Here is a 16,815-nt window from a genome sequence, read left to right as displayed (position 1 = left end):
AATGGGATTAATGAAGATTTAGAGGATTCTTGACAATATTTTTAATAACCTATTCAGAATGTAGCTTAAGGAAAACTTAATAGATACAATGATATATATATATATATATATATGAAAGATTAGGGAAAATATAAAAATGGGCATTTTTGAGTTCCCTTTGAGTCACTTACAAATTTTGATAGATGAATTTTCAATCATTAATATGTACAATATGGAGGATTATGAATATATTATATTATTGTATGTTCTTTATAATGTTTTTTTATAACATGTATCTTTATCTCCACGTATTGCTTTTTAAAAGTATAAGATATTCAATATTCTGTATCCCTAGGTATTTTATCATCAGCCCTCCAAAACAACATCAGTCTTTATAATTACTTTAATTTAGATTTTTCTATGAATATTGTTTTCATTTATGTTGCATTATTATTCCTCTGATTCCATTTACTTTACTTTATATATAAGCTTTCATGTTTCTTTAAATTGCTTGTTTTTATTGCTTGCTATCATAAAATACTATTCCTTTATATTCATCAACCCTAATTTGTGCAGCTACTGCCAGTCAATGGACATCTACTTTGTATAAGAGGTTTTGTTATACATTTTTTAAAAAAAGTATTGCTAGGAGTAATTAAATCATGTAGGAACTTTCTATCATTGTTATCTTTAGGCTATGTGCCCAAGAATAGGATCACTGAGTAAGCACTTAGGAAAAGTTTAGCAATTTAGTTGTTCTAAATTCATTCACTTAGTTCTAAATAGTTTTCCAAAATTAGACCAATTGATAACTAAATCTAGGGAGCCAAGATAGGAGGAAGAAGTACAATGAACTCCACTTCCACCTCCATCCTATCTCCCCAAGCACAGCAACTCCTATGTACAGACCAAGAAAGTGCAATCAGTCTGGATCCTGATGGAGAGAGTCAAGAAAAAAAATCATATAAACATTTTTTCCATTTCCAGATTAGCATTGCGAGACTTTTAGAAAGAGCTATAGAATACTCCAGATGACCTGGTCATAAAGGTATTGTTTGGAGGATTCCAGTACAAGAAAAGTCTATTCATCAGGGCAAGAAGAGGCCCCTGAAGTATAAAGTGGTTGGGCCTAAGCTTTTGTAGATGTAGGAATAGGGGCCGGTTTATAGCTTTATCTCTCACCAATCAATAAACTTTTATTAAGTACCTACTATGTGCAAAGCGCTGTCCTAATTTAAAGATCTGATCTTTCACATGTATATTACTTATACATGTGAAATTTATTGTGGTAAATGGAGCAAAATTCTAAATTGATACATTTTGGTACCAACCACTGTTCTTGTCATATAGGGAATCCTTCCTTCAGAAGCTTAAAGTTTGAGACTTGTTTAAATGTATATATTTATTGATATTTTTGGTTTTTATATCACATAGATTTCCCTCTGTCTTTAAGAGAATTATCCTTAATAATAATAATTTGGGGGGTAAGGTAGAGGAAGAAAAAAAAGAGATGGAAAAAAATCAGCAAAACTGATCAAGACTCAAAAAAATCCAACATTATTTGCAATATTCTATATCCAAAGACCTCTCTCCTCTTACAAGACCGAAACGAGGGAGTGTCTTTTCTTTGGAGCCAAATGTTCTTTGTAATTAAATAGCATTCTATTTATTTCTATTTATAAAATATATTTTGTAGCTTTTGTATTTCCATTGCTTAGTTTATTATTGTATATGTTGTTTTCCTGTCTCTGCTCACTTCACTTTGCATCAGTTCTACTGTCTTTCTGTACTTCTTTTTATCATCATTTATTCCATTTAATCCATGTACCATAATTTTCTCAGCCACATAGAATAGTTTCTTTAGTCAAAAAGTGTTCTACTTATAATGTTATGTATTTAAAATCTTTCTTTTTATTCATCATTCCTACTGTGGTATGTGCCTAGAAGTGAAATCTTTGAATCATAGATTATTAACATTTCTTCTACTTTATTTGTATAATACCAAATTACTTTCCAAAGTAGGTGTATTGATTTATAGCTTCATCAACAAACACATTAAATATGCCTATCTCTTCATAACCTCTCCAACATTCATTATTCCAATATTTTTTTATCTTTACCATTATTCTGAGTGTAAGTAAAAATCTCAAAATGGTTTTTATTTTCATTTATTTTATTATTATTGATTTGGATCATTCTTTCATATGTTTAATAGTTTTCAGTTCTTTTGAGATGTATTTTTGGATTTCTCAAACAATATTAGTAATAACTACCATTTATATAGCACTTGATAATTTGCAAGATGTTCTACAAATATTATCTTTTTTGATCATCATAACAATTCTAGGAGATAGGTTCAATTATCATCATCATTTTATAGATGAGGTAGCTAAGAAGGGGAGAGGTTAAGTGACTTGCCTAATGTTATATACCTATTAAGGCTCTGTGGCAAGATTTGAACTCAAGTCTTCTGAACTCCAACTCTGATATTCTATTCTACTACCTTGCTTCTCAACTGAGCTATTCTTCTACTACCTAAATATTTTGATGATTGCTACTTTCTAATACACTTTAGAACTGATCATTCCTCCTTGTATTCATCATTACTCTTAAGATTCGCCATCTTTTGTTTTTGCAAGTGAATTTATTTTTTGGCAAGGTCTATAAGCAAATTACTTGTAATTTATAGATTGTAACTATAGATTAGTATTTCCTACCAATAAATCTGTAAACTATTTTAGTTGCTAACTCTCATTTAGAATATATAACAATTAGCAAAGTTTAGCAAACTTTAGCAAAGTTGCAGGATATAAAATAAACCCAAACAAATGATCTGCATTTCTATATATTACCAACAAAGCTCAGCAGGAAGAGATAGAAAAAGAAATTCCATTTAAAATAACTGCAGGCAAGATAAAATATTTGGGAGTCTACCTGTCAAGACAAACCCAAGAATTATATGAACATAATTACAAAACGCTTCTCACACAAATAAAATCATTTCAAAACAATTGGAAAAATATCAATTGCTCATAGGTAGGCCGAGCTAATATAAAAAAATGACAATTCTGCCCAAATTGGCCTACTTGTTCAGTACCATACTAAATCAAACTGCCAAAAAAATATTTTATAGAACTAGAAAAAATAATAACAAAATTCATTTAGAAAAACAAAAGGTCAAGAATATCAAGAAAATTAAAGGAAAAAAAAACACAAAGGATGGTGGCTTAGTAGTACCAAACTGAAAATTATATTATAAAGCAGCAGTCATTTGGTACTGCCTAAGAAATAGAATGTAATAGATTAGATACACACAACATAATAATCAAGGCCTGTAGTAATCTTATATTTGATAAACTCCCAAACTCCTTTATCTTTAAGATCTTGGGAGAAGAGAAGAATTTATGACCAAAAATCTAGAAAACATTATGAAAGGCAAAATGAATAACTTTGATTACATTAAATTAAAAAAAATTTGCACAAAGAAAACCAACAGAAACAAGATTAAAAGAGAAGTACAAAACTGGGAAAACCCAATGTTTCTGATAAAGGTTTCATTTCTAAAATATATAAAGAACTGTGTCAAATTTGTAAGAATACAAGCCATTTCCCATTTGGTAAATTATTGAAGGATATGAACAAAGAATTTTCAGATGATGAAATTAAAGCCATCTATAGTCATATGAAGAAATGCTCTAAATTACTTTTGATTAGAAAAATGCAAAATAAAACAACTCTGAAGTACGATCTCATACCTCTCAGATTAGCTAAGATGACAGGAAAAGATAATGATAAATGTTGGAGGGATTGTAAGAAAATTGAGACACTATTGCATGGTTGGTGGATTTGGGAAATGATCCAATCATTCTAGAGAGCACTCTGGAACTGTGCCCGAAAGGCTATAAAAATGTAAATACCCTTTTGACCCAGAAGTACCACTGCTGGGTGTGAATTCCAAGGAAATCATAAAGAAGGAAAAAGGACTCACATGTGCAAAAATGTTTGTAGCAGCTTTTTTGTGATAGCAAAGAATTGGAAAATGAATAGAAGCTCATCACCTGGGGAATGGCTGAGTAACCTGTGGTATATGAAAATAATGGAATATTATTGCTCTATAAAAAATGATGAACAAGCTGATTTTAGAAAGTCCTGGAAAAATTTACATGAACTGACGCTGAGCGAAACAAGCAGAACCAGGAATACATTGTACACAATAACAGCAAGAATGTGATGATTAACTATGAAGACTTGATTCTTCTCAGTGGTTCAGTGATACAAAGCAATCCCTATAGACTTTGGCCAGGAAATGCCATCTGCATCCAGAAAAAGAACTAAGGAGATTGAATGTAAATAAACACATGCTATGTTCATTTCTTTTTTCTATTTTTTTTCTTCCATGGTTTTTCCCTTTTGCTCTGATTTTTTTCTTCTAACATGATTCATAAAGCAATATGTAGTAAAAATAAATTTAAAAATAAAATTATATATATATATGTATATATATATATATGTTGTTCTATCTAGCCTTTACAATGAATAATGAATATTTCTCCATTACATAGGGTTTATTTATTTCTGTAAATATCATTTTGTAGGATTTTTATAAGCAATATTTAAGTATTATACAAACCTTAAGGCAATATATGAATATTAACTATCATTTGTAGTGATATTATCTTTATTAGTAATAGTTAAAACTACTAGATATTTTATGAATTTTATAATTACTTTGAATGAAATTTCTTTCTCTAAAGTTTCATTATGATTCTCTGAAAAGATTGGTGACTTGGAGACTATATTTTGTTTTCTGCCACTTTATTGAATTTATTATCATATTGCTTAGTTTCAGAGCAGATTATATGGGGTCAACTAAGAGAAACATCATTATCACTTATAAACAGGCATAGTTTTGTCTGTTTTTTGATATTGTTTACAATTTAATTTCTCTGTCTTATTTTAACTAACATTTATATTGCATGTGGCTAATCATGCTATTCATTCTTCTAATGTTAAACCAGGGGTCCTCAGCCAGTTCACTGTCCCTCAGACTATTGGAGGGCCAGACTATAATAAAAACAAATACTTTGTTTTGTGGGCTGTTAAATAAAGAAATTTCATCATAGCCCTGAGTGAGGAGGATAAACGTCCTCAGCTGCCGCATCTGGCCCACAGACCGTAGTTTGAGAACCCCTGTGTTAAACCATTGTACAGCTCTGCAGTAATTACTTTCTTCTTTTTTCCCCTTATTTATTTTTCTTATTATTTTGAGAGTATACTGCTGTAATCTCTATGCTAATATTTCATCAAAATTTCACATACATTAATGAAATTGGACTATTATTTATCTGTCTTATCCCTACCTGGTTTGGGTAAAAGAAGTGCATTTGTTTCATAAAAAGTAATTCACTAATTTTTTTTTTTTTACTGTTGAGAAAAATTTTTGTAGATGTTAATAAAATTCTGATTCAATACATAGATTTATATACTATACTAACTCTTTCATTTAAATGTAGAGAAACTGTGCTTAATTAACTTTCTCAGGTTCAAACTACTAGGCTGGAGTGGTCAGGACTAGAGTTCAGGTTTTACTTGTGGTCTAATGACTTTCCAAAGACCCATCTTGCTTTTCTTTTGTTTTCACTTGTGATGTCCCTATTTTATTAAGTTTAAAAAAAATCTTTAATTTACTCTTAAGCATGGGCAAATCCTAAACTATTATCTGAAATTGTTTTACTCTAGGTAAACAAGACTACAAGAAAAACAGACCTGTTTTAAGAGCAGCCAAGTTAAAAGCAGAAGCCAAGAAAGCAGCAATAGGCATAAAGGTAGATAAAACTTTACGAATTTGCTTAATGGATGTTCTCTCTCTCTCTCTTCACATGCTCTTCCTTTCTTTTTCTTTTTAAAAGATGAGTCACATAAATGTTGATTTCAGAGCAACTTCACTTCAAACTTTATGTGGAATGCCAGGATCTAAAATATTTATAAAAGACTGCATTTATTTAAAGTATCTTCTACCTCCTGAGTAATGGAAAAGATCTGAAAGGATTTTAAGTGTTCCATAACCTTAAATGAAACATAAATTTATTTAATTGAGTCAATCAAACATAGTAATATATTTAGAATTATAATTTATTTCTTACTTAGCTACTATATACATAGTTTAGAAACTTCAGTGATTTATACAATATTGGTCACTCTACATTTTCAAGAAATTATTTTTAATAGTTATTTAAAATCCAGTTGTTATTCTCTGTATTTGGATAACTCATTAGTAAAACATATTTGTTGTTGTGAAGCTTATTGCTATTCTTAATGACAAATGCCAGTACCCTCTCTTGCAACATCCTAGGTTTAGTCTCTCAGGAATTTTTTTTTATTATTTTTTACTGTCTCAGAAGTATATATGCAGTTCAACATAAGTTAATTAATAATAATCTGAAGTGTAAGATATCAAATGAAACCCAATGTAATTGGGTTAGTAGTTGGTTAATTTAGCTAAATTCTATTTATTTCCTTTTTTACCTCTGCTCTTTTCAAATGTATTTGTTAGCTTCCCTATTAGTGATTCATTTCAACTTGGCAATCCTGTCATACAAAATAAAAATTGCCCAATATAGATATTTTATTTAAAGAAACTTCAGAAATATATTTTTTTAAAGGAGAGTGTTTTCTTGTTTCTGGCAGATGAAAAATCAATTTTTCCACATTACAGCTCATAGCAAATGCCAAGGTATTACTACCAGGCTGTAACAGCTGTTGAGCTGCCAGATGATATATTTGGTTGTCTTCCAGAATTTGCTATTATAATCACGAAACAGGGCTTTCTTTTTGCTCCTGATTGCTGATCTTGATCAAGCATTGCCTTGTGCTGCAGAATGTTTTCACAACATAATCTCCTCCGTTAGTGCAGTGTGTCAGTTTTTAATGAGAAAAAGGAGATTGCCTTTTTGTTTAAAAGATAGATGATTAACCTTTTGAAGCCTTTCTTTGATTTCTTTTATATGAAATTTCACTCCCCTTTTTAAAAGTTATTTCTTAAAAATAATATTTAACTTTCATTGTATCTATATTTCCAAGTTAATTAAAAAAAAAAACTTGAATTTTAAGTTTGTTGATGATTTCTAAAAGAAGAAAGTATTTCTCCTCCTCCAATCAGCAATGCATAAACATTTGTTAAATGCCTCTTAGGTGACAGCCTGTATACTAAGTGCTGGATGGTGATGATCCTTAATTCAAAGGGATGCCAGTCTGAGAAAACAAAAGCTTCATGTTTCTTAGAATTATTAAGAAGTTATTATATATTTAAATTAAAGAAAATAATTTATAAATTTAATCACATGCACCTTCTTTTAAATTAAAATAGCTAAGCCAAAACCCATTGGGAATTTATTTTTAAATTTTAAGATAATAATGATGTTTCAAAGTGAGCTGAGGACAACTAGCAATTGCAAATGCCTGATGCCATTTAAAAAATAGTACCAAGTGTGCTTATCTTTTTATGGAGAAAATGGATTTTTTTTTCTGGACATTATATATAATTCAAAGTAGGCATAGAAAAGTTTAAAAAGTAGAGCATTATGTATCCCCTGTTTAATAAATTGGCATGTCATTTTGAGTTGCCAACCTGTGGAAAACAAAAGATTTAATGTTTAAAAATTGTTTACTTTGCTTGAAAACTGATGTGAATAGCCCATTAAAATGATGTGAAACTTTTTTAGAATCAGACCCCTGGAGGTATTCTGCATTTCAAAACTGGCATACTAATTAGGTTGTCCTGTCAAACTTTGATTGCCTTGTCATTTCAATGTAGGATTTAAAGTAACCAAGTTTCTTTCAGCTATTGCCATTTAACGCTTTTTAATTTCCCCAATGAGTGATTTTATCCATGTTGATAATGTCAGCAAAGCAGCTAAGGACTAATAAGCATCAAAAGTTTTTACTCTTATCTGTTTGAACCAGAATGACCATAATCATGTCATATTTTATCCTTTTACAACTTGTTCTTTAAAAAGAATTATAATATCTTTTAAAAATTTTAAAGCTTTCATATGCTTCCTGGCTTTTCAACCTCCACACATTGTTGCTTGACTCATAACTTACATACTATTTCTTGCACACAACACTGTCTACCAACTCAGTCTTAGTTTCTCTAGGTTCATTCAAGATTCAACTTAAAAACCTCTATAGGAGACCTTTATACTTCTTTTCTGTCTCTCTTTTCTTCTTTCTTTTCTTTCTCTCCTTCCCTTCTTTCTCTCATTTCCTTTTCTCGCTCCCTCTCTATTTCTGTCTTCTCCTCCCTGTCTCTCTTATCCTTTTTGTTTCTTTCTCCTTTCCCTCTTTTTCACCTTCTTTTAGTCCCTTTCATCTGTTCTCTGTGCTTTCCTTCTCTCTGTCTTTCTCTATGTATGTATGCATGCATGTAGGTAATCTCTCTTCATTTTTCTTTCTTTCTCCCTATCTATCCATTTTTCTGTCCTATCTGTCTATCTATCTATCTATCTATCTATCTATCTGTCTATCTATCTACCTATCTATCTATCCATCCATCCATCCATCCATCCTTCCATCCGTCTGTCTGTCTGACTATCTGTCTATATTGAGAGCTAGGTGGCACAGTCTAGAATTAGGAAGATTTCAATTCAAATGCAGCTTCAGACACTTATTAACTATGTGAACTAAGTCACTTAACTCGATTTGCTTCAGTTCCTCATATGTAAAACGAGCTGGAGAAGGAAATGGCCAACCATTCCAGTCCTTCTGCCAAGAAAACCCATATGGGGTCATGAAAAATCAGGCATAACTGACCCAAAAACAAAATATATATTTACATGTGCATCCTAATTATTTACACATTTTTTTTTATCTAGTAGATTGTGAATTTCTTATCTGTCTTTGAAAGTGTCTCAAGTGCTTAGCAAAATATCTTGCACTTTATGTGTGTTAATATTTGTTTATTAATCAAAAATCTCATAATGTGTTGTAGCTTTTTGACCCATATTAAAATTGACATCAGTTACTTACATTTATCATTATTTTTATCAAAATTAATTATTGGTCCTTATTCAAATTCATATGGCTACTCATAGAATTAATGGTTATGGTTTGGCATAATGTGCTGTTTATTTGACTAAACGAGTTAGTTTTCAAAAGAGACATTATCTAGTTTTGAAAAATGAATTTGAATATAATAAAGTATATGAAGTTGTGACCCAGTTAAAAAGGGAATGTTAGGAATATCTTGCAAGTGGTATTTACATTTTGGTTGCTTTTTAATATATTTTGAGCCAAAAATTAAAATTGATTCATAGCTATACTTTTTAAGAATTCAATTACTCATTCATCCATATGTTTAATTTTATTAAGAAGAAGAAAATGTAGATTTAATCTTCTGCTTTCAAAAGTGAGATTTTAGCTGATACAGCTACTATAAAATTTGATTTGAACCTATGGTTTTATCAGAATAGGGAATTCTCAGTGAAGAAACTCTCCCTACAAAGCACATCAGCAATAGTTCCACAATTTTTGTAGTCTTAGAAAGTTTCCTGAGACAAGGAAAGGTAAAAGGACTTTCTTGGGGTCAAATAACCATAAGTGTCACAAAGTGAATTTGATTCTAAAGTTTTCTGTCTCTTAGGTTTTTAGGGTTTTGGTACTTTAGATAAGATTAAAAATTTCTAGTTAAGTTAATAAAATATCCCAGTGAAGCAATATTCAAATAATAGCTCAAACCTTCAAACCCCCTGGAACAAAATTTGAAAAGTGAAATCTTTGAAGCTCTGGGCTTTGAAATAACCCTCTAGAACTGTTTCTGATCTGATCCTAAAAAATTAGTTTGAGATGTCTTTAATGTCTATAGGTCCCCAAATTATGACTAATTCCCCCAGTGTTCTTAGAAGCATTCATGACCCAATTCTTCAAAGTTCTCTGTACTCAAAACATTAACTTCCATGGTGCTAATCTCCATAACAAAATGACTAAAACTAAATTTGAACTAGATTAAATATCTGCTCTTACTGCCACACCTTTCAGATCCCTTAATTGGATAGAAGTAGTATATAGACATAGGAACAGAAGCAATCATGAGCTTATTGATGTAGACCTTAAACAGACCTTAGGAAACATTAAGTCCAGTCCCTTCACTTTACAGATGGAGAAACTGAGGCTGATTGAGACCTTGCCCAGAATCACATGGCTATGTAGTGACTGAGACAGGAATTGAACTCAAGCCTTCCTGATTACAAACTCTACAATGTTTTCTCAGTTCCAAGATCTCAGACTCTATAAGGAAACTGGAAATAACCTTAGTCTAGTAAGTGATAAAGCAACTGATGCTCAAAGAAATTAAGTGATTTGTCCAAAATCACATGAGAAATGAACATAAAAGTTTGAATGACATAAGTAAGTAAGCATACATGAAGAGATGTGTAAACAGGCCCACATATGTATGTTTATATTATGTATTCCTGTATAATTGAAGCCCTGGTAGAAATGTCAGACATCTTCACTATTAGGATCAATAGCCTTAAGACAATTCATGGATTCTATGATTCTGCTTTGTTTTCTAAACTTGAGAATATTTATATTGCAGTTTTAAGTACAGAAAATCTTTGCTGTACATATTGGGAAGACATTTTTAAGGCAGTAATGAGGAGCAGTATGATTGATTAAGAGTGAAGGGTGAATGATTCTGTCAAGAAAAGAAAACTTTAATCCTGGACCATGTCAGTGGAAATGGAAGCTATGGAGCACTTTTGCTGTCCACTACATAGAGCAGATGGAGCTCACAGAGTTGTGTGTCACTTGTTTATTACATCCTCTTAAAATTAGTAGCTGTGTAACCAGATGGGTCTGGGAGCACAGCTGCAGATACACGAAAATAAATGAAACCTGTCTGATGCTGCCATGCCCTTTTGAGATGCCAAAGTACTCCAACGGTAACAAAGAAAAATGCATTTTTATTTGACATATTATTTTAGTAAATTCAATATTGTTTCAAATAAATTATCTTATGAAATCACATATTAACTCTTCAGCCACAATATTTTGATTGAAATGTATTTTAATAACCCAAAATAAATGCAGTAACCTAGGTAAGTATGCAAAGTGACCATTTGTAATTTCAACAGTAAAAAAAAAAATCCATGTTTGACAATAAATAAAATTGATTTTTGTATTTTCAAATTTTGGTTGTGACATCTGTTGCATTACTAAGCTAACATTCTTTCAGGGGAAAATCACATTTATGGAAATGCAAATGTCTACCTCTTCATAAAAGAATTATTGATTCTGGACATAATTTATAATTGAAAAACCCCAAGGGAGTTTTAACTCCTTCTGAATTTTAGGATGGCCTATTTGCCCTTTCCTTTTTCTATTTTGTCTAATGATGAGTTAATTTTGAAAAGAGGCCTTCCTTTTGTGATCATATGAAGAGAGTAAATATACTTGCTTACTTTACTGAGACATGGTCTATATTCCTGGAGAAAAGTTGATAAAATTGTCATAATTACTGTTTTTTTGTGATAATTTCCCATGTGATGATTCATATTAAGCTATAATAAACTATCCAGAGTTATTCTTTGTGGTTTATAAGATGGTTGGGGTATATAGTATATTAAATTAGATTGTATTACACTTAAGAAAATAATATAGTTTACTTTTACTCCACTAAGTCATAACTATGGAGTTTAGAGATTGTCTATTAAAAATTTGAGTAGTGTTTAAGAAGGATGAGCTATATAAGCTATCATCAATTATGGGACAATTACAGCCCAATAAGATAGAATGATTTTTACATGCAAAAGCAATCTTCACATACTGAAATTAAATGAATTGTATCTACTATATTGAGTTATTGATGATCATTTTGGTAGGAGTTTTCCAGTAGGTTGCAATACCCTGTAAATACAAAACAGATTTTATTCTCATACTTCTCTAAGAGAAAGGTAATAGCAGTAGTCGAATAGTAACTCACCCATTCACATACAACGTTCTGAAAATCCTAAGGCTTCTTCAGAACCTCTCTTCAGTAGACAAGAGAGTAAAAATTGAATGAGAAATCTAGTTTTGATAGATATACAGAAGTAAGTGGAATTTACTGGATTTCATTGGTGTTAAAAACTGATTCTTTTCATTGTTTTTTAAGTCTGTTCTTTTTTTTTCTTCTTTAGGAAGTTGGCCTTGTCCTTATAGCTATATTGGTACTCCTGCTGGCTTTCTATGCTTTCTTTTATCTTAAATTATCCACTGAGGTTGACCCTGTCCTGGCGATGAATGAAAATTAGCAGTGTACTGATCATTGGATCTCGGTCCCTTTTTGGGAAAACGAATGATTTACATAACACTATTTAACAATGTTTTCACCAACAACATTTTGAAGTTTTTCAAAGCAGGAAACTTTCAGAATCTTTCAACTGTTTTACTTCATTTGGGGAACATTTTAAAGATTTAAATGAATATCAAGCAAAGATTCTCACCTTGCAACGGAATATGTCAAGCCGCACTGGACATTTTTACAAGTTGTTGTTCTTGGTTTTTTTTTTTTTTTTTTTTAATATTGCAAAAAAAAAAGAGAAGTTTTTTCTACATATAATGCTTAGCTACATATATGTATATATATGCATATATATTATATATGCATATATAATAGCAAAAAATATCAAATCCTCCCTTCTTGGAAAGCCTAGTCCACTTTCCCAATACAGTTGCATAAATCAAAATTATTTGCTGATCAGCAAATCCTTTGTTTTTTTTTTCCAATCTCATGGAATGAAATTCTAAACTAAAGTTTATTCTTATTTATGGATACCTACTCAAAATGCATTCATAGTTATATGATTGGAGGAAAAGTTCCAGGAAATTTTGTGTTTTAGAAGAAAATGCTACTTTTTCTACAAGCATATTTTATTTCATCATAGATTCTATCTGCACATACATTTACAGTCATCTTTTTCTTTCCTCGCCAACTGTTCAGTGCACATGTGCTCTTTCAGAAATGGCACCTGGATGACAGAAGCTCGAAGAGTCACATATGCCTCTAAAATCAAGTTCTTTGCCTCTTGGGCTGTCTGAACTGGTGTAAATAGAAAGTTCAGTTGATGTTGATTTTAATTAGTATATCACTTTATTAATACAAAGTTGGAATTCTATTTTAATTATGTTGTTCCTGCTGCTTGAAGTATCAGTTTGCTCCTCTTGTTAGAAATATGTTAAAAAAAAAATCTTTTTCATGCATATTCTTCCAAATAAAAATGATCCAAAGTTTTTGAAATTTTGCTTTATATAAATTTATATTTCACCTCTTAAGACATAACTCAATTAAATCCCAAATAGGGAATAAATGACACAAGAATAAAGAATGTTTCTTTATTCAGTATATATTAGAGACAAATCTTTTTTTGTAACTTTTATTGATTCATTTGTCAGAAAATAAATGACAAATAAAGTCAATACTTTAAAAACTGATTTTTTAAAATTTTCATAGTACATACACATTAAAAAAATATTAAGTACCCTGGTAAACCAACACAGGAGCTTATGAAGAACTTTTTAATGGCATTATGGAACCATCAACAATTTACATATTGACTCAATGAATAAAAATACACAAAACTAAAAATTTTGTATTAGTAAAATAAAACAAAGAATTTTAAAATCATAATCTTGGCTTTTAAAAAATTATTCTGCTCCATTCATTTTCTTTTCTTTTCCTCATTTATTTATTTTGGTGAGGCAGTTGAGTTAAGTGATTTACCCTGGGTCACACAACTAGTAAGTATGAAATATCTGAGGTCAAATTTGAATTCAGGTCCTCCTAACTCTAAGTCTGATGCTTATCCACCATGCCAATGCAATAACAGTAACAGCTCTTTACCTGAGCAAAATCCCTTGAGAGTGGAAGAACTTTGTTTTCTTTTACTTATATACTTGTGTGATATATGGACTGACAAACTTAAGAATACTAAATTATATGGGAGCATCTCAGATCTGAAAGAAATTTGAGAGGCCAATGAGTCCAAATTTAAGTGAGAAAGGATCTTTACAAAATACCCAACAAGTGATCATCTTGCCAAAACATCTCCAGTAAAGGGGAGTTCTCTACTTCCCAAGGAAGCTTAGTTATCTCATAGCAAGGAAAAATGTGTCTCTTTACAACTTCCACCTAGTGTCCCTAATTACATTCTTTGAGGTGCAAGTCTCCATTATATCTCATAAGATAATTGTGATATGTGAAAAATGAATACTCCTATAACAAGGATATAAATATGAATATAGGGGTGTAATTTTCCCATGCTAATTATGAATAATATATGTGAAATAAACATTGAACAAGCTCCACCTTTTATGAGGTATGTGACCTTAAAAAAATTTAATTTATATGAACTACCTGTAATTCTTATCACTATAGATTGTTATAAAAACAAAATCAAATAATGCAAAAAAACTTTTTCCTCTGAAAAGTGGCATAGATGTATAAATATCATCACTATCATCATTATAATTGCATTGCCAAAAATAATTTATTTTTTAAATACTTTAAGATTTGGTGCTTTTCATATGAGCACAATGAACATTCTCCCCTACTTCCTGCCTTGAGAATGAGTCTCTTGCTTGCCCAGGGTGAAAGTACTCTAAATACTTAAAAGACCCAGTCCTAATACCAATTAACATGAAAATTTTGGCCTGTTTCTTACTTGAGTCAGGGCTCCTCTCTTTAGGGATCCCATTCCCAAGAACTCACCATGTTGGTGTCAGATTTAATATGAATATCCGATTGCTTAAGTTTACTGCAGGTCAGAACTCTTTGGTTCAAGAAATTCATCAGCCTCAGCTTCTCCTGTCACAAGAAGCATGCTATCATGGATCATTTCTTAAAATGGAATGTTTTTGTCTTTAAAAATATACTATTCTTCTGTGAAACTATTTTGTCTAGAATTTTTTCAAGAGGCACACTTTATTTTTCAGATATAGGGAAAAGAAAATCCAGATGCTTATTGATCATTCATACTTTATATCTGAGGACATTTGGCCAGTGTTGGTTTCTCCTTGTTTTATAGTCACAAATTAAAATGACAAATCAGTAATTCTTGTATACTATGGTTGACCAATATGGATGGCATTTTTAGTGAAGGTTGCAGCATTTAGTGACATGTGGCATGTCTGTTAGTGAAGAAGAAGGCAAAGGAATATCACAAGCTGGCATTTTGGATATGATGGGCCTTTTACTTCCCTGAGTGACATGCCACATGTCACAAAATGCTGTTGTCTCCCCACCCCCATCACATATACGTGAGCAATTTTCATTTAGTTATTTCTTCTCCCATATGGTGTTCAAAAGCACTTACATTAAATAAAGGTTATTCCTAGTTTTTAACGGTGACTTAAATGAAATAGCATAGCTGCAAATATATTTAATCAGAAACTTTAGCCAAATTAAATACAGCACAAGTTAAAACGTAATCGATAATCATAATCAAAGAGCTTTTTGAAAACATTACACCCTCCTTCAAAGTCCTCATAGTTTCTTCCAAATATTACATAAAAGACATGAAGTATCGGATATTACTGCTACTGCTACTACCATTACACTACTATCACTACTACTACTAGCTAGCATTTTTGAGCAGTTGTGTGCTAAGCACAGTACTAAGTGCTTTACAAATATTATCTTATTTGATCCTTACACAACCTTGCTAGGTAGGTGCCATTATTATCCACATTTTCAGTGGAGAAAATTAAATGAGAGAAAAGTTGTTAGGCAACTTGCTCAAAGCCACACAGCTAGCAAGTACCTAGAATTTGATTTGAATTTGGATCTTCTTGATCAGGATAATTGTGCTATCTAAGGCAGTACATTTTGGTTTGGCCTTTTTTTTTCTTTTTACATTCTGACTTGCTTAACCAATGTCATCAGTTTATTATAACAGTGAACAGTCCTCAAAATGGGAGTCTTTGAGTTTACCCAAGAATGATGATGAAATGGGATTAGAAACATTCTTCATTGCCTTAGGCAGCATGTGCTAGAGAGAGTGTTCTTGAAATGTGCTTTAGATGCATTTACATCTCCCGAGAATGTAACAGAGAATATAATGAGCAAAAAAATTCTAGCTAATTTACAGACTTTGTTGTTGTTGTTTTGTTGTTTTTCTGGTTATTTTTTTCTACCATTCAAGACAAATGGGCAATATTTTGTCAGTTTTTTTATTGTTGCTTTTTAGTGGACAGAATTCAGTAGTAACAGTTATGATTTTGAGGATTGATTGTTTCTCAATATAAATATGCATGCAATTTTATATACACATGTACATTCATATATGGAGGAAGGGAGAGAGAGAGAGAGAGAGAGAGAAACTGACCAACCCTTTGGGAGAAGTGAGATTTTTAATCTGCATAAATTTTGTAAAAAATTGTTTTAAATTTATTTTTTAAGTTTGTTTTAATATAAATAGAAATCTGGAACTATAACCTCTTGGCATGCTTCTTTTAATAAATATTTTAAAGAATTAAATAGTAGCAGTGCAAAATTGGATATGCAGTAAAAGCAGAAATCCCTAAATCATCAGGATTTGAGTCTTTTAAGTTGAATAAATAATGGCTGAGTGGATTGAGCTAACAAAGTACTACAGTGTGATATGTGGCAGCATTTGAGATACAGTGTATGTAAGCAGTTAAAAATTTGCTTTTTATTTTGACCCAGCATAACATGGGGTCTGAGCTCTGGGAAAATAATGAAACTCCCGATCCCAGAAGGGCCTTAGAAATAGTAAAGGCCAAAGACCACAAATATCTTCTTTCATTCTTTTTAACATACTGTGTATCCAAATAAAATTT

The 16,815-nt window shown here is 31.1% G+C and overlaps 1 protein-coding gene across 1 annotated transcript in view; it reads left to right on the top strand.

Moving 5' to 3' along the window:
- Window positions 1–13,645, top strand: part of TRIQK (triple QxxK/R motif containing) — a 145,266-nt gene extending 131,621 nt beyond the window's left edge. The window contains exons 3-4 of the mRNA XM_051970845.1: window positions 5,719–5,804; window positions 12,156–13,645. Of these exons, the coding sequence (XP_051826805.1) occupies window positions 5,719–5,804; window positions 12,156–12,269 (200 nt within the window). The 3' untranslated portion in view covers window positions 12,270–13,645. The remainder of the gene's footprint in view (window positions 1–5,718; window positions 5,805–12,155) is intronic.
- Window positions 13,646–16,815: the final 3,170 nt, after the last annotated feature.

The sequence above is a fragment of the Antechinus flavipes genome, chromosome 1 (genome assembly GCF_016432865.1).
Source record: "Antechinus flavipes isolate AdamAnt ecotype Samford, QLD, Australia chromosome 1, AdamAnt_v2, whole genome shotgun sequence".
In the NCBI taxonomy this organism is placed as follows: domain Eukaryota; kingdom Metazoa; phylum Chordata; class Mammalia; order Dasyuromorphia; family Dasyuridae; genus Antechinus; species Antechinus flavipes.
This window is presented reverse-complemented; position numbering and strand designations above follow the sequence as displayed.